Here is a 19441-nt window from a genome sequence, read left to right on the forward strand (position 1 = left end):
TACTAGGAAAATCAATTGCATGTTTTATTTAAGTTGTCATTAATGTTTGATAAAGCCTTGTTAACACGGTATTTAGATGAAAACGGTAGGGGTCATGAAATGTGTGCGCAGTGGCCAGCCAGCTAGATTGCGTCATCGCCACCAACCGACGTTATTAACACTTATTGGCAATTTATTAAACTTATTTGTTAAAAACAGATGATTGGATATAAAATGACGTCAGCTACACCGAAAATTTAGCACAAACATGCGCGTGACACCTACCGTCTTCTTCTATATACCGTGCTTGTTAATACATCAAAAGGTTTCTCTGTCATTTTAATATAGTTCACTCCTTGTACTATTTCTCTTGCAAATTAAGATAATAATATTTTTCCTACAGATACCCTGAAAAGTGACCATTTGTGCACTGATTGCAGGCTGCAAAGAATCACTTTTCCGCACTAGTGCGCAAAGTGAGTACTTTGCGTACTCCAGATTTGCAGCATGACAACGCAAAATAGTTAGTAGGTTATATGGAGCACCAGTGCAGCAAAATCAAAATGAAGTTGGTAACAGTGACTACTGTGGCTGCTATAGTGATCAGAGGTGCAACGAAGCACAACGCGCTAATTATTAAGTAGATATTATAATGGAGGACAACGACAGCACAGTGCCACCACAGCACACACCACACAGCTGCCCCCCGCCATTCAAACACTACTACATTATTCAGGCAATTTTACCCATAATTACCCACTTTTCATATTCAATGGTAACTGTAGGAAAAATTTAATGTGAAATACGTGCGCAAAGTTCGTTTGCTGCACTCAAGAAACCATTCCGCCCTCGCCTACGGCTCGGGCGTAATCGTTTCTTTCGATGCAGCAAACTCTCACTTTGCGCACTAGTTGCACAAATAACTATTAAAAGTCCAAAATGAGGTTATGATCCCACTTTTCTGAAATTTAGTCCTTTTTCACCCAAAAACTAAGAATTTTAAAGTTTGAGAAACTGGATAGAAAGCAAAAATATTACACTCAAATCACTAATAATTGAAACATTTTAACGTAATTTTACAGAATATTATAGACTAGCAGGTAACCCATGCTCCACAAGGTTTAATTGGAAACTTGACAAACTGAAAACTTGTCCTACTGAAATCTTTAAGAATTTAAAATAAGTCTATAACCATCCTCGGTAACATTGGGAATCTTTATGCAATATTTCAAGTTAATTAGTCCAGTAGCTCAGACGTGATGATGCGCAATTCTTGTATTTCCTATCCCGCACTCGTACATTATAAGCCAATAAGCCAGTTTATTCTCTATTATATATTATATAAATTGGATTCATTTAGGATCTAGGATTTATAAAGCACTTCTACAACTATAGATGGGTCCAAAAATAATGGATACAGTAAGGGCCAGTCCATATTGAGCGTTTTTCAAGCGCTTTTTCAGGCGCCAAACCAACCAGTGAATCGGAGAACATCCTGTCCTGCCGACTCTAAAAACGCTTAATATTGTCTGGCCCTTATTATTCTTGTACTTCTACTAACTATAGAACTATAATTAGTAGGCTATAAAACTTCTAACTATGAAAATGCAATTATAATTAATAGAAATCAGGCCTCAATTACTCAGAAAAAACAAAGCAGACGACAAAACAAGGAACAACACGCATTGGTTGACAAGAGTGTGGATGCGTGGTTTGGCAGCGCTCGCCTTCATTGGCCTACGCTGGGCTGGCCTCCGCTCGACAAAAATCGGAGTGATGTCAATACCTACTATTACTTTAGGCAATACCTACTATTACTACTATAAGTAATAGTAGGTATACTAATAGTAGGTATAAGTAATAGTAGGCAATACCTACTATTACTATTATAAGTAATAGTAGGTATTGCTTTAGGCCCCACAACTGATCTCTAATAAACTATGACGTCATCACATGTAGATCCATGATCTACTGGCGGTAAGCAAGCGAAATAAGAGCGCTGATGCTTGTTATCACATCTGATATGGTAATCAACAAAATTAGAATTACAAATTCAATTTTCACGGTCTTCCATTTCAATGAATATGGTTTCTTTATCATTCTTCTAATATTCGTTTGTGAAAAGTAATAATGAATTTGGGGTTTTAAATCATGGCATACTGATGTATACTTAATTGTTGAGGGAATTATAACAAGACTCCAAAAGTTTCGATCCGTACGGTATTTTCTTTTTCGAAAGATGAAACTTTGAAACGAGAATGGATACGAGCGATAAGAAGAAAGAACTTCAATTCTACAAAACAACGGTTTACATGAAGTGTAGAAGAACAGTGTAAATAAAGTGTGAGTGGAAAATTTAAAGTGTGAAAGAACAGTGTAAATAAAATGTGAAATAACAGTGTAATTAGAGTGTGGAAAAACAGTGTGAATAAAGTGTGTGAGAGAAATTTTGAACTGATAAATTAGAAAGTAAATGCAAAGTGTTGGAACTGTCCATATCTTGATATTGGAATAGCCAGTCTTTAATTATTGTTGAGAATTCTTTCCAAGTTCTAGTTCTTCTACCAGCATGTGGTATAGCGTTGAAGAGTTTTGGGCCTAGGTATACAAAAGATTTAGAAAAGAAGCTAAAATTTATTCTTGGTAGTCTTGATACCAGGTCAAGTCTTCTTCTTTCAGAAAAGCTGGGCCTGAAAAATCCATCGTTTCCACTTCGCATAAAGAAAATTCTTAAGACTTTGAAAACAAAAAGATGGCGAATTGGGAGAATACGTAATCTCTTGTATAAAGGAAACGAATTCTCTCTTCGATTTTTGAATAGTATTAGTCTGATGAAATGTTTTTGCAATTTGTGTAGTGGACTAAAGTGCACTTTTGCAGCTCCACCCCAACATACAATGCCGTATTCTAATTTTGAATTTATTAAGGCATAATATACTGTGCGAAGTGTGTTTGTATCACACAGCTCTCTCAAGTGATAGAATTTACAAAGATAGGTATTGATACTTTTCTTGAGATTAGATATATGTGTTTTCCAATTTAAGGCTGAATCAATAAAAATACCAAGGTATTTAATCTCTTCGACCTGCTCTATAGGAGGACATTGGCATAATAAGTCATATGTACAGCTATTTAGATGGAAAATAATAGGTTGATTGTGAATTTTTGGTGCGCGCAAAGAGAAATAATAAATTGGTTTTTTCGACATTGATTGCTAATCTATTTCTAAGATACCATTGTTGAAGAAATTTACAGTCATGGTTTACTCTATTGTACAGTTCCTCCCATGATTTCCCTGAACTAACTAATACCGTGTCATCTGCATAACAAAATATTTTTCCATTTAAATTGGCATCACATAGGTCGTTTACAAAAATTATAAAGAGAATAGCTGAAAGAACTGATCCCTGTGGAAGTCCTGAAGTTACTGTTGAAAAAGAACTACAGGTATTATTAATTTTTGTACATTGAACTCTATCATTTAAAAAAGATTTAAACCATTGTAGGGCCACGCCCCTTGCCCCTGTAGATTCTAACTTATTTAATAGAAGACCATGCTCAACCGTATCAAAAGCTTTTTTACATCTAAAAATAAGCATTTACATTCAACCATCGTTTACATTATTATATATAATTCTCATAAAGTCGACTAGTGCACGCTCAGTATCAAAACCTTCACGGAAGCATTTTATTATTAAAAAATCGGAAACCTGAATTTACATATTATCTAAACTAGAATATTGTTTTTAAAAAGCGTCATACATGATTTTGTTATGAGCAGATTGGAATTTTAAATGTACCGCCATAAAAGCCCCACATAATGGCCGCTCCATGAGGAACACGAGTTTCATGACCTGTATTTATAGACCTTGTTTACTTGGCGATTTGAGTCGCATCAGTGTGAGTAGTGCATGCACTTTTTTTAATATAGTTTTTGACAACGCCAATTGTAACTCACTTTGTTTAATGTCAATTAAATTATTCTTATTCTTATAATATATTCTGTTTGTCGACAGCTCGAACTATGTGGTGCTAATGATGAAAGGAGTGACTGTCTGTGACAATCTGAGAGCGCAACGCTTCTCTGTGTTAGCTCCGCCCTTGGTCCTAGATGCGCTAGAGCCAGGCACCTACTGTTTCGCCGTGCAACTGTTCACTACTGACGGATTCTCATCTTCCATCTCGGATTCTATCTCTTATGAATCCGAACAGGGTAAGCCTGCCTTACAATCGCACTAATACAATCAGAAAATAATATTCAACTGTAAACTCTCCAAAACTGTTGCAAGTCGGATTTTTTTTAAAGGGGTCTCTAGACTGTGTTATGTTCATTTCCAATTCATAAATTAAACGAGGATCATTTTTTCAATTAATTGGTCATAAATAGAAGAATAAAAATTGGTGATAAATAGAAGAATAATAATTGGTTATAAATAGAAGAATAAAAATTGGCCATAAATAGATTATATAAAGATTGTAATCTGAATACATAAAGATTGGTCATAAATACATAAAATTTGGCCATAAGAAGATTAGCCTCAAATGTGTGTGGAAGAATAATGGTTTCACTTGAAGTTGCTCACACTTATGATTATTTATTTATTAATACATTGATACATACAAAATCATTTTCAACTATGAATGATTGGGAAAGTAACAACAGCTTAAATCCCAATAGCTATTTGTGCAACTAGTGCGCAAAGTGACAGTTTGCTGCAACGAAAGAAACGTTTACTCGCCTACGGCTCGGGTGGAATGGTTTCTTGAGTGCAGCAGAGGAACTTTGCGCACGTATTTCACATTAGGTTTTTGCTACAGTTACCATTGAATATGAAAAGTGGGTAATTATGGGTAAAATTGTCTGAAATGCATCAAATGTTTTTCTGTGTAATTTTATTATTGATAAAAACCTTAATACTAAAATCCTTAAGTCCTCGTTGTCCTTGGTTATAATATATAATGAATAATAATTAGCGCGTGTGCTTCGTTGCACCTCTGCTCACTATAGCAGCCACAGCAGTCACTGTTACCAACTTCATTTTGATTTTGCTGCACTGTTGCTCCATATAACCTACTAAGTATTTTGCGTTGCCATGTTGCAAATCTGGAGTGCAGAAAAATTTTCCCGCACTAGAGCGGAAAAGTGATTCTTTGCGTTCTGTAATCAGTGCAGCAATGGCCACTTTTCAACGTAACTGTAGGAAAAATCATTTTCAACTATGAATGATTGGGAAAGTAACGACAGCTTAAATCCCAAAACTATTTCCTTCCCTAATTTAGATAGAAATTGTCCAAAATAGGTTATGTTTATGATTATTATTCAACATAATTGAAGGCTGCGGCGTTTTACATACCAGGCTCTAACGTTAACCTAGACCAGCCTACCAGAACCCTCTTCATAAAATTCTGCCACCAAATGAGTTCAAGTGAGTTATGACGTTGTTTTGGAGCTACTTGTTAGTTTGGAAGCTCTGCCCGCAAAGTCATGTTGTGAGGGAAAAAGTTTAAGTTGCGATTCATGTTTGTTATGTTTCAAATTCTTTGTAATTTTGTTTTGTCTTGTTATGTGTGTTTCTAATAAATAAAATTGATTGATTGATTGATTGCCTTTGTCAGGTTTGTATGTATGTATGGTAATCGCAGTTATCACTACCTCCGTAAACACGAATGCATTACGGCTTTGCTTACGGATGTAGTGAGTTATCCCATTTGATTTGCTAGAGAAGCCGTTTGATTGCACTAGCACTATGAGGCTGAGTTGTCATAGACTACATCGATTTCGGAAGTTATTTCAATTAACGTCTTCAAATTTTCGACACCATTCACGCACAAAATTATCACTCATAACGTTTCCTGCGTAAACTTGAATCTCTTGGTAGATCTATGCTATTTTGCTTGCAAAAACGTGAAACGCTATGCAATTAGCACTTGGCGGGAGACTGATTTGAGTGAGGTGGCCATATTTTTGATTTGATTTTAGTGAAGTGACCATATTTGTGGGTCTAGAACTCGACAACAATTGACGATCTGGCCGCACCAATCACAGGGCGTTTGATTGGGATAACAAGCTGTTCAGTTCTGTCGAAGTTGCATTGATCGTTTTTGTAGCCTTGTGAGGTCGTTTCAGAATAATAAAATTATAAATATGGAGAAAAATTAGAAATCATTTTGAGACCCATGTTTAATGTATTTTTCCTACAGATACCCTGAAAAGTGACCATTTGTGCACTGATTGCAGGCTGCAAAGAATCACTTTTCCGCACTAGTGCGCAAAGTGAGTACTTTGCGTACTCCAGATTTGCAGCATGACAACGCAAAATAGTTAGTAGGTTATATGGAGCACCAGTGCAGCAAAATCAAAATGAAGTTGGTAACAGTGACTGCTGTGGCTGCTATAGTGAGCAGAGGTGCAACCAAGCACAACGCGCTAATTATTAAGTAGATATTATAATGGAGGACAACGACAGCACAGTGCCACCACAGCACACACCACACAGCTGCCCCCCGTCATTCAAACACACATACATTATTCAGGCAATTTTACCCATAATTACCCACTTTTCATATTCAATGGTAACTGTAGGAAAATTTAATGTGAAATACGTGCGCAAAGTTCGTTTGCTGCACTCAAGAAACCATTCCGCCCTCACCTACGGCTCGGGCGTAAACGTTTCTTTCGATGCAGCAAACTGTCACTTTGCGCACTAGTTGCACAAATAACTATTTTCTCTCTCCATTTCCAAGTAGAGAAACACTCACCAAGTTTGTCGGCTTATTTCTGTATATCTTGAAAGAAGCAACTGAAGTATAATAAGGTTATAATTTGGCTTATAGAGAATAATAAATTAGTTCCTTTGTAATATTTTACAAGGAGTAAAATAATATGAGAAGTAAATAATGATAAGGGAAGAAAGTAGAACGTAATAATAATAATAATAAGGAGGAAGTTATATTTTCCCTTGTATTTTTTTGTTTTGTTTTATAGAGAACAACTAGTTCCCTTGTAATATTTAAATATACTATGTGCCGGTTGCACAAAAGCAAGTTAAATTTCAATAGTGATTAATTTCACGAGAACCAATCAGAGAGGCCTTTTTTAAAATGGCATTCTCTGGTTGGTACTCGTTAATCACGATTAAAATTTAACCGGCTTTTGTGCAACCGGCACATAGTATGTTTAAATGTTACAAGGGAACTAGTTATTCTTTATAGATAAAAATACAAGGGAAAATATAACTTTCTCCTTATTATGATTACTTTTCACTTTCTTTCCTTATTATTATTTACTTTCCATATTATTTTCTATTAATTAGAGCTTTTAATTTATATAAATTTATGGTGTTTATATCCATTAACATTCAATTTCTTGAGATTTTCTTTAGGATTACTATTTTTTATCGCTTGGGCCCTATGTGTTTAATTGGGGAATATTTCAAGGGTACTAGTTATTTCCAACTCTTGATAGGAAATACTACTACTCTTGGAGTGATCCGTGGTCTAGTGGATAGAGTGCCTGCGTAGCAGCATAGAGATCCCGGGTTCAAACCCTCTCAATACTAAAAGTTTTTTAACCAGGTCACTCCCGTGTTATCGGATGGGCCGTTAAATAGAAATAGAATAGAATAGAAACTTTTATTTGCCATAAAAATTAAAATAAATACAAAAATAGTGAACAATAGATTACAAATCTCAACAAAAGAAAAGCAAAAGTAACATTGTGTTCAAATACAAGCAAACATAATATTATGGCAAATGTACTGGGCGCAAAGAAATGAAATTTCCGTCCGCGCACAGGAGTATCAATAAATCTCTAAAATTACAATACAAGGACTATTTTTGAAAATAAACTGAAAAAAAATAAACATCCATAATATAATGAGTAAGTTAATGAAAAAGAAACATTGTTATAAGAGTAATGAGAGTAATGAGGTCTATAATTAGAAAAAAACATGTGATTAATATAATTAATTAATGTTCAGAATTAAACCAGCAATCATATAACCCAGGAATAGAAAGGTGGATAGAGCTAAGAAAAATAGTAATTGAATAGAACTTAGAAAATAGCAGCAACTGCCAAAAATACAATAACAGTTATGCAACCTAATAACCTGAAAGCTATATTATGTTGAAATGCCAGATCTTAGAAATATGAAGCTAAGGGAATATTGAATAGATTATCTTAGGATGTGGTACCAACTTTCAATCACATCAATATTGAGAGCCAAGATTATCTTCTTCACTTTTCTTTTGAAAATGGGAGAGGATAACTAGCAGAAGCAATATCCTGAGGCAGTTGCTTGAAAAATCTTCCTTGCAGGAAACAGAAAGACTTTTGGAAAAAAGTACTATGAGGTCTAGGAATGGGAAACCTTTCAGCAAACCTAGTTCTCCTATCATTGGCCTCGTGCCCCAAGGTAGCGCCTTCATTCCCACTAGACCAATAGAATTGAGATAATACCTTGAAAACATACAAGTGTCTCAGAGGCAAAATTTTCATAGACTGAAAAGAAGAGAATAAATCCAGATTTTCTTGATTATCAACTATTGCTCTTACTAAGGCTCTCTGGAGTGACAATACAGGCTTCAAATGGGTTATGTAAGTACTTCCCCAACAAACTAATCCATATGAGAGACGAGACTGAGCAAGGGCAAAATAGAGGTCTCTCAGAACAAATGTTGGACACAAGTTTCTAAGACTGAAAACCCTATGTAGAAGGCAACGCAAGTATTTTTTCATTGACTCTATCTGGTTTTTCCACAATAAATCATCATCACGGTAATGCCAAGATACTTTACACTTCTCTCTTGATTTATAATTCCACAGCCACAATCAACTTCATTGCAACCAACAAAATGAAACTTCAAGGGCTGGATAAGCATGAATGAAGATGCAATCCCAAAATTCAGGTAGATGGTTTTCTCAAGGTTCAGGCTCAATTTATTGTATGCAAACCACACAGAAATCAAGCGAAGGTCATTTGACATCTGATCATACAGATCCGAATCTGAGGTTGCACCATAAGAAAGGGCAGTGTCATCAGCAAAAACTGTGAACCTTCCACTGAAAGGGCCATGATACAGGTCATTAATATACACAGGAACAGGATAGGTCCCAATACAGAGCCTTGTGGAACTCCACAATCCACCATAAGAAGTGGACTAGAACTCAAGCCAATGCTAACTGCCTGAGACCGTTCAGAAAGGTATGAATAGAACCAAGTTAGAGGCAAACCACGAATACCAGCTGCTTCCAATTTCCTAATGAGTGTTGCATGGTCAACCGTGTCAAAGGCTTTCCGAATGTCCAAAAACAAGCCAGATACTCTTCTCACCTCTCTATTATTGATGTTCAAACATATCTCTGAAATGAACTTTCTCAAAGCCAACTCAGTTCCTAGGCCCTCTCTAAAACCAAATTGGCAATTTGAGAAAAATTAGTTGAATTTAGGAAAGTCAACAAGCGATTTTTGATCAGTTTTTCAAATATAACTGAGAAAACAGAGAGAAGAGAAATGGATCTATAATTCTGGATTAATTTTGGGTTACCTTTTTTGGGAATTGGAACTACTTTCGCAATTTTGAGTTTACATGGAAAAACACCCTCAGAAATGCTTAAATTAAATATGAAACATAACACTGGACTGATGATTGTGCTTATTTTCTTGACCATGACTGATGAGTATCCATCGATGCCAGGGGCCTTAGAGTTTTTCAGGGATGCAATGACTTTTTCAATCTCCAAAGAAGAAATCGGATACCAAAACAGTGATCTATCACAACGTGGCTCTCTGAAAACATTGTTATAGTCGTTCAACGCTTGCTGAGGAAAAGGGGGTGGAACAGCAGACTTAGGTGCAGAGACAAAGTATTCATTGAACAGATTAGCAACCTCTGAATCTTCACTTACAACACCATCCTCGGTTACCAAATTGAATTTACTTTTCTTGGCTCCTCTTCCAATCAATTCATTGATAAGTTTCCACTGTTTTTTGGAATTACCTCTTACAGTCTGGAACCGATCATAGTAATATCTCTCCTTTGCTATCTTTACCCACATTTTTATCTTGTTCCTCAAAGTAACAAATTCATGTTTCAATCTGATGTTCTCAGGCTCATTCATTGTCTTCTTATATAATTTGTCCCTTGACCGAATAGCTTCACAAAGTCCACTGTTCATCCAAGGCTTCAATAATCGTTGCTTGTGATTTATTTGAGTGGACTTAGTGACCTTAGATGATTGAATGGCAGAGTCCAAAACATAACAAAAACAATTATATGCGTGATTAACACTTTCGGCACTGAATACAACAGACCAATCTTGGATTGTAAGTAATCCTGTGAGAACATCCCAATTTATTTCATGAAATGAACCAAAATTCACCCCTGGCCGAGACTTTTTTGCCAGCATAGAAAGACACACAGCTCTGTGATCACTTATAGAGACCTCAAGAACAGCAGAGCGCGCAGAAGATGGACCAACACCTCTCAGCAACACATGATCAATGCACGTTGAAGTATTTTCCGTGACACGTGTATCAATATCAATCAAATTTTCAAGACCACTAGAAGAGATTATTTCAAAGTACCTGTCGCTAATTCGATCAGAATTATTAACATTTATATTAAAATCACCAATACATACAACAACCGAACTCTTAATGCTACTCAACATATCACTAAAATCAGTCAAGAAACGATCAACCGGAACTCCATGCCATCTATAAATTCCTATCAGAGTGAAGCAAACATTATTGTACACACATTCCAATATAGAGAATCTGCCCCATCAATCTGTCTAGCTACTGTGCAACAGGTGAATTCCTCCTTGTGATAAACAACAATACCACCACATCTGTTATCATTACATGAGAATAAAGTAACATAACCCTTAATATCATATATATTTATATTTACATCAGGCTGGATCCACGCTTCAGACAAAACAATAAAATCTGGTTTCATTTCTAAATTGTTCAAGTATAACAAAAATTCATCAAAATTTCTATTAATGCTTTGAATATTCATATGGAAAAAATAAGACTCTCATTACTCTTAAAATATTCATTAAAGTCCTCAATTGAAGTTAAATATTTACATTCAAAATCATTGTTCATAGTATAAAGTTTCTACTAAATGAAAAAAAAAGAGAAATGAAAACGAAACACTGGAAAAAATAGAAAAAAAAGAAGTTTTCGTAGTCTCGACCGCACTAACAAGACTGAATGACTCAAAAAGTAGTTTTATCTAAATAAAGGAACAAGTAAATGGAAGTAGAATAAAACATTTTTAGTAAACTGTCGGTATGAAGTATGACAGTCGTAAGGCCCATTGACGGCTTAAATTATATATTCAGGCGGTGGGACCTTCCCGCAAGGGACTCCCCACCAACAAAAGCCATACGAATTTACTTTTTTACTACTACTCTTGAATCATTTTACTATTCCTAACCTTGAATCATTTGACTGAATGTTTGTTTTGTGTTTCTCTGCAGGACTAGGCGTGTCACAAGCCGAGCTAGCAGGCAAAGGAGGGGAAGGGGAAGAAGAAAGAGGGGGAAGCATGGTGGGGGGTATAGGCCTAGTGAGCCTGCTATTGATGATAGCCGCCCTGGTTCGGCGCTGGCATTCTATGTCTACAAGAGTCGACGGCTGCAGACTAATTTCACACGCTTTGCAAACAGTCACTACAACACTCGTTCTGGATCGGCCACCTTCTTAGCTGCTAATAGCACTCTAGGTCAGTAATTTTCTTATAATTGATTAATTAGTCAGACTGGTAGAAGTTTCAAAAGTAGAATTAAAGAACACATCAGAGATTGGAATAAACAAAATGGGGAATCTAACTTTGCAGAACATTTGATAACAAATAATCACAAGTTCACAGTTAAGGAGAATGTTGAGTTTCTGCATGTTAATAACAAAGGCAGATCTTTGAATATTCTAGAGGCTTTAGAAATAACAATAGTAATTAAGGAAAATCCCCAGTATAGTTTAAATGACCAGATTCATTTCAACCAGTACAACACTACGAATTTAGTTTTATCATAAACATGTAAGCATACATTAGTCAATAGTTTTTCCATTTACATATTTGTTTTATTATCTTTCACATTTGTTTTCTTGGTTCTTATTTTGTACTAAAAAGTAAATTTTATTATCATGGCGATTCTGTTGCTTAAGCCGCCATTTTGTCACACCGTTGAGGGGGAGGAGACTGTCTAGATAGGCCAATGGCAGGCGTTCATGCCCTCGACCAATAGCAGTACTCGCCTACTAGTATAAATTCTGCTGCTCTTGTATTTAGTTTTAGTTTATCAGAGATTGACAATGGTGTAATAACCGAAACCGGTCTTTCTAATTTCAATAAATCAGTGGTTTTTTGACAATATCTTAGTCTTTTTCATTCAATTGATTAATTTATTAAATAGGAATAGTCATTTAATATACAGGGTGTTTGAAAAAGATCTCTATAGTTTTAGGTATGAATGGTAAATTAGGAATTAGGAATTACATTAACACCTTAACCGTAATGTGATTAAAATTACACTAACTGTAATACCGGTCTATGAGACCTGTAGACTGATTTTGATGTCAAATAAATCTGTTTAATCATTTCAATTTGATAATTATGCTACTAAGTGTTGCTCAAGTTCCTGGTATCTGATTTTATTGCCTTTCAATGAAAGATAATCTTTTTTGAGGAATAAAATAAAAGTATGTACATACCTTTCAACTTTTTTTTATTACAAAACTATCGAAAATTACACAGTTGTAAAAATTGCCAAACGTAAAAAAATCTTCAGATCTTGTCCATAAAATTTACACAGTCCTTGCTACAGTCCTTCTTCCATAGCACAGTATAATGAATAAATATGTCAGTCTATGCAGACTTTCCGACTGCATTCCAAACAGATTGGTGCATCGCATTTGATACACTTGTATTGTGTTTTTCTTCGTTTATTTCAAAGTTGTGGTGCATAGTTGAGATAAGGATGACGGCTTTGTTTTTATCTGGAACATATAAAACCAAAGTCCTAGGTCCGTTTACAGCAAATCGCGCAGAGTTTGCAGGTCTCTGCTTGCAGGGGAGAAACTCCTTTGATATTTCACTTTTGTTCTTCCTCATTGTTCCTACATAGGTTAGACCCACTTTTCCTAGTTCATCGGCAGTTTCAATAATTGAAAACCAATTATCCGCCGTTATGTTACGGTTGCTCTTTGTTATTGATTTGCAAAGTCGAACAACAGATTGGGTTGGCTTACTCATCCTCAATTGTTCCTTCTCTGGAAGACCAACACCATCACTATTTTTGCCAGTATAAATTAGGCGTTGAATAAGAATGATGTTTTTGAATCAGCCAGGCACATTATCTTGATCCCATATTTATGGGGTTTGAAGGGGATATACATCCTGAAAGAACATCTGCCACGGAAAGGGACAAGCATTTTATCTATTGTAGCATTTTCGGATAGGCAGTATGTCTTTTGGGAATTATTAATCACTTTATTGAAGATATCTGAAATTGCAGCTGCTTTATCTGTTTCTTTTCTTTGGGCTCGAGTCTGTACATCATCAAACCGGAGGCAAGACAGAAGGACTTCAAATCGTCTCATTGACATTGTAGTTCTGAAGTAAGGCCTACTAGTAACATCGTTTGTGAACATTGACTGGACTGTTTCATGATTTGATTTCAAAATTGATGTCAGAAGTAGCAAGCCAACCAAAGCATTTATCTCAGTAGCATCTGTATCCCTGTAGTTGGATTTATTAGATGCATCATTTATGTTCATTCTTACTGATGCAAGCTTCACATTAGTATTTGCAACAATAGTATCAATTATTGTAGAGTCAAATATCAGATCCCAGACTTGTTTCATTTCAGGCTTAGTTCCAAGACGGTTAGCATAATTAGTCAATCCTGGTAATCGTCCCCTAATTATGTTGTGGGCTGGAGTTCGAATGCGAGGGTTCCTTTGTGCACCATAGGTATGGAGGTCCATACTCTTTCTTTTTCATTCTCCCAAAAATATATTCTGGAAGGTCATTAGAATCATTAGTTAGTACCTCATTCTCCATTTGCTCATCTTCAATATTTTCATCTGAAGAGCCATCTTCCTCCTCTGCTGAAAGAACAAAGTCAGGGTCTTCATCAGAGTCATCAGGTCGTCAATGTCATTTTCTGCATCACTCAGTTGCGTATCTAGAAGAGAATTTATCCTATCCACAAATGCAGAATCTTGCACTAAAATTCTTTCTTTACTTGTGCTTGGCTTATCCATAACTTATCAGTTGAAAATTCACTTATATTTACGAAATCATGAAACTATATAGACTATACACTATTAGTAAAAAAGAACAATGTCTATCATTACACGTAATAACCGGTATAAGAGACCAGAGTCACAGAAACATTCACCGTAATACCCGGTATAACAGACCAGTAGAACTTATGAAATTGATGTGTCACGTCTCAACCGCAGGCTGAAACTAAACAAAAACTGGTTGAACTTGTGTAGGGGTAGGAGTGGTGAGGCTACCGGAGAGGAGCGGTATATACGCTGATCAGGGCTGACAACCTGCAGAAATAAATATCCCTGATGGTCTCTGAGACCGGTATTACAGTTGAGGTGTTAATTAGGAATTAATGTGTAAATTAATGAAAAACTACATCAACAATTACATACAATGAAAGAGAGAACCATCAAGTTTTGTTTAACATCAGTACACTTCAACATGGGATCCATTTGTTGCCCTACACACGTCGAGACGATATTCAAGCTTTCGCCGACATATAATAATAATAATTTCTTTGTGTAGGGTACTACACGACCAGAGGAGTTTATTCAAAATATAGACATGATTACAAAAAGGATATAAGCTACAATTATTTACAAGGTATAAATACAATTGGTTGATTATTTGCTGATCCAAGAAAATGTGGCCCCCAATATATGAGTATATGTGTCGGGATGCCACTAATTTTTCTATTAAGATTTTATGCCAAGGTATAAAATTCTAATAAAGATACATCTAGCGAGTCAATATCAGTTACATATCAGGTGTATCTGTACCAACCGCCGTGACGATTATTTCCCGTAAATGGTTTTGTCCCGGATTTTTCCACTTTACACAACATCTTTTATGTGTCCCCAAAACAAAAGTTGAGAGGGGTTAAGTCCGGGTTTCGTGGTGGCCAAGCAATTGGGCCAGCTCTCCCTATCCACCTTCCGGAAAGCTCGAACTCAACTTAGAGAACTGTTCCCTGGCGCCGTCTCAAGGTCAAGCAGATCTGCTAACTTCAGGGGGGACAAGACTTGGACAGTTGCTGAATCACACACCACGAACTAGAATAGTGTATATAATTTTTTACAGATTCTATGACATAAATTGTGATTTGGTGTAGAAATTTGAATGGACATAACCTATAATATTTGGACAATTTAAAACTAAATTAGGAAATTGAAGAAGTTTTAGGCAATAGCCTGTTTTTTCTTTTCCGATTCTTGTATTTTTTTTTTGCTAACCTTATAAATAAATAAATAAATTTAAATAAATAAATATTACAACTAGGGAGTTCTTTTTCAAACTCTCTGTAAAATGACCCACGAAAGGTGTAACAGCCGAAGACCATAGATTCTACATTAAATTCTCAACAAAAAATCTCTAGTGAAATTTTCTTTCATCGACCTTCGTTCTCAAGATCTAACGATTTTCGAAATAGGCCTACTAACCGTCATTAAAAAAATCAATACCTAAAATACTATCAGTCAAAATCTAATTCCAAGGATATGGTTGGAAAGAGGATGAAATTTGCAATACAATTCATATAATTTGTTCATTTGTTTAACGTTTTTTAACTTGAGCGCTCAAAGTTGAAAAGAGTTCACATTCATCGAGTTTGAAGTCAAATTCAGAACAGTTTTTTCTCATGGTAATAGTTATTTGTATATCTAGAGTGAAAAGTACCACTTTTCCTCCCTGAGGGGAAAAGTTTGAAGCCCGAGGCAAAGCCGAGGGCAACAATTTCCCTGAGGGAGAAAAATTATTTTTCCCACAGTTACCTTGAAAAGTGGCCATTGCTGCACTGATTACAGAACGCAAAGAATCACTTTTCCGCTCTAGTGCGGGAAAAATTTTTTCTGCACTCCAGATTTTCAACATGACAACGCAAAATAGTTAGTAGGTTATATGGAGCAACAGTGCAGCAAAATCAAAATGAAGTTGGTAACAGTGACTGGGCTGCTATAGTGAGCAGAGGTGCAACGAAGCACAACGAGCTAATTATTAAGTATATATTATAACCAACGACAACATTTTTATTCAATTTGACAATAAATTAAGGTTTTTATCAATAATAAAATTACACAGAAAAACATTTGATGCATTTCAGGCAATTTTACCCATAATTACCCACTTTTCATATTCAATGGTAACTGTAGGAAAAACTTAATGTGAAATACGTGTGCAAAGTTTCTCTGCTGCTCTCAAGAAACCATTCCATAAAGAAACCATACACAAGTAAACGTTTCTTTCGGTGCAGCAAACTGTCACTTTGCGCACTAGTTGCACAAATAACTATTTCGCTTGTGATATACACAACATTTTTCCTCCATCTACATTTTTTTATAGAAACTGCAAATCGAATAATTTTAATAACTCGCTTTATTGGTGACAATGTTTTCTTTCACAACATAACCTAAAATCTAAAACCTTAAAACCGGTCGTCTGATTGGCACTGCCGATTGCGCTATCTATCGGCAAAAGTTGTAACAATTATCAGCTGGCCGACTATCAAGAATGGCTCCAGTTTGTGCGTTTCAGATTTGAATAATTGCAGATGAACAATATTTGTTGACTGGTATTTTGAATAGAATAAAATATTTTAAAATTTATGTATAAATGTTTATCGTCTACTAATATTAAGTATGTAATACAAACATATATTATTTCATGAGTTGATCAAATTTCTGGTTGAGGTATTGAATTCAGTTGACTCAATGACAGACACCTCTATTATGTTTCCTCATTTGAGCTTGGACCTTCTAACCTATTTCAAATGAATGTTTTTAAAATAGAGATGCTTCCCATGTTATTTGAATGGAGTTACTTTTACGCTCTAGGGAGTTTTTCTGTTTTTTTGTCCCAAGAGCGAAAAAGTGACACTTTTGTATTATGCTCCAGGGAGTAAAGTAAGCACTTTAGACAGTTGGTGGAGGAAAAAATATTTATATGAATTGTCTTTTTGAAACTTTCCTTTTTTCTATTACAGATGATGAAGATTCTCCAGTTATCCGCGGATTCTCAGATGACGAGCCCTTAGTTATTGCTTGAGAGACCAGCAGCTATTGCTAAGCAACTAAGCAACTATAGTTGCCTTCCTAAGCAACTAGGAGGCCACAATATTAGCCTATCTAAGCTAGATGTTGTCTCAGTCATTCAGCCTATATTTATATTAAATAGAGAATAAACCTGTAACATAAACTGTGATAAATCTTTTACCGAAGCTATGATTAAGTTACTTTCTCTTCTGTAAATTATGTTTCGGCATCGCTAGGGGTGCTTGGTAGATTGCTGAAGAATCAGTTGGCCGTAAATCCAGTTGTCTGACAAACTATTTGGAATATCTCCAGGGGTGTATAATGATTGATTGACAAATCAACTCGAAGATAATACCAGTTATCCGACAAATCAGTAAAATTTGTTTCAAAATCAATTGAGGTGCACTATGATTGATTGATGCATTAATTCGCCGGTATTACCAGTTATCCGACTGATCAGTAGAATTTGTTTCAAAATCAATTGAGGTGCACTATGATTGATTGATGCATTAATTCGCCGGTATTACCAGTTATCCGACTGATCAGTAGAATTTGTTTCAAGATCAATTGGGGTGCACAACGATTGATTGACGCATTAATTTGACAATCAATTTAGTTACCGGACAAATATAAATGATCATCTAAACAATGACAGATTCAATCGATTTGATGGTAATTATTGTTGTCAAATCAATGTTAAACTATTGTAACTCAATTAGAATCGAACAGTTGGATTTTTGGCGAATAAGTTTGTCGGAGAAATGGTAGGCACCCTCATTTCAGTATGATTGAATTTGTTTGAAGATTTATTGTATTATATTCTGTAAATTGTGTTTCACAGTTGTAGGCCTATCTATAATGTATTCTTATTAAGTCTTGTGTTTCATGGACTTTTATTAGACTTATGATGGTCCAATTTCTACTGACTTTATTCCAAAATTTCATACTTTCATATCTTATCTATGACTGATCAATGTCTGTGTTAAATTATTCTCAAAATAATTCTTTCTATTATTTGAATTTTTTTAATACATTGAACTTTTCTATATTCTTACATGAATATTTTAATATATTGATCTACAAATCTGACTTGAAGGGTTGTATTTGGTGCATTTTGATTTTGTGTTAAGTGAGTTTGCATGTCTTATCTTATCTTACAGTTATAAAATATTTATTTTAAAAATAATTGATACATATAATTTAGTTTCTAGTATTTACAAGTAGCTTCATCAGTGTGAATTTGAGTTATTTAATTTTAAATTCAAACACCATCTATTTTAGTTATTAGCTTTTGTTGTTGATTGATACAATGCCATTATTTCATTCATCAAAGAATCGACTGTTTCATTTATTTGATTTTTTTGTCTTAGATTATTTATTATTGTTGTTTTGATTATTATTCTGTTCACCAAGTGTTATAATTATTTTGGTTCAATTTGGATATGAATAAACTTGGATGAAATGGAGGAATCATGAATGTTCCAGAAATAATTTACTAATATGTTTAATTTATTCATGTTCTTTCCGAAGATTATTGACAAATTTGAGTCAAGTTATGGAATTTGAGACAATTCATTGATGACAATTTCCGAAACTAACTTCAACAAAAATTATATATTTTCAGAAGTGGACAAAGTTGATAAAATCTTGAGTGATTGAAACGTTTTACCAAAGGACTGAAATACGTGAAGACTGGTTTGGCTATGAATTATGACCATTACTAATTTTTCATCCTTCTAACTAATCTTATAGTTTCTCAGATGTGCATGATTTTGATCTCCTGCTTCTTCACAGTTAACAATGTACTAATATATCTTGACCATGTCCATAACAATGTGGAAAGTCTCATACTATAAAAATATTTATGACTTTCCACTTTCTTCCAAAGTTTTGGAAGAGAAACTCCTTCTAAAACTTCTAAACTTCTCTTCCAAAGTTTTGTTGAATACAGTACCCTACCGAATTTACACTTGAGTTTAACCTTAAATAAGAATAGAGATAGTACTTGTGCTACCTCTATGGTGTAGCTAATTTCTACGACTATTTATCCATCCATCTAAATCCCTTATCATAATAATATCTAACACCAGTTCACTTAATAAACATTCCAATTTTTAATATTACTTCATTGTTAACGTTTAAAA

General features: G+C 35.0%; 1 protein-coding gene across 1 annotated transcript in view; it reads left to right on the forward strand.

Annotated features, from left to right (window-relative positions):
* The window catches only part of LOC111057872 (sortilin-related receptor-like), a 160793-nt gene extending 141867 nt beyond the window's left edge, over positions 1–18926 (forward strand). The window contains exons 31-34 of the mRNA XM_039437313.1: positions 3996–4192; positions 5596–5599; positions 11471–11715; positions 17249–18926. Coding sequence (XP_039293247.1) covers positions 3996–4192; positions 5596–5599; positions 11471–11715; positions 17249–17310 — 508 coding nt within the window. The 3' untranslated portion in view covers positions 17311–18926. The remainder of the gene's footprint in view (positions 1–3995; positions 4193–5595; positions 5600–11470; positions 11716–17248) is intronic.
* The last annotated feature ends 515 nt before the right edge of the window (positions 18927–19441 follow it).

The sequence above is a fragment of the Nilaparvata lugens genome, chromosome 11, assembly GCF_014356525.2.
Source record: "Nilaparvata lugens isolate BPH chromosome 11, ASM1435652v1, whole genome shotgun sequence".
Classification (NCBI taxonomy): Eukaryota; Metazoa; Arthropoda; class Insecta; order Hemiptera; family Delphacidae; genus Nilaparvata; species Nilaparvata lugens.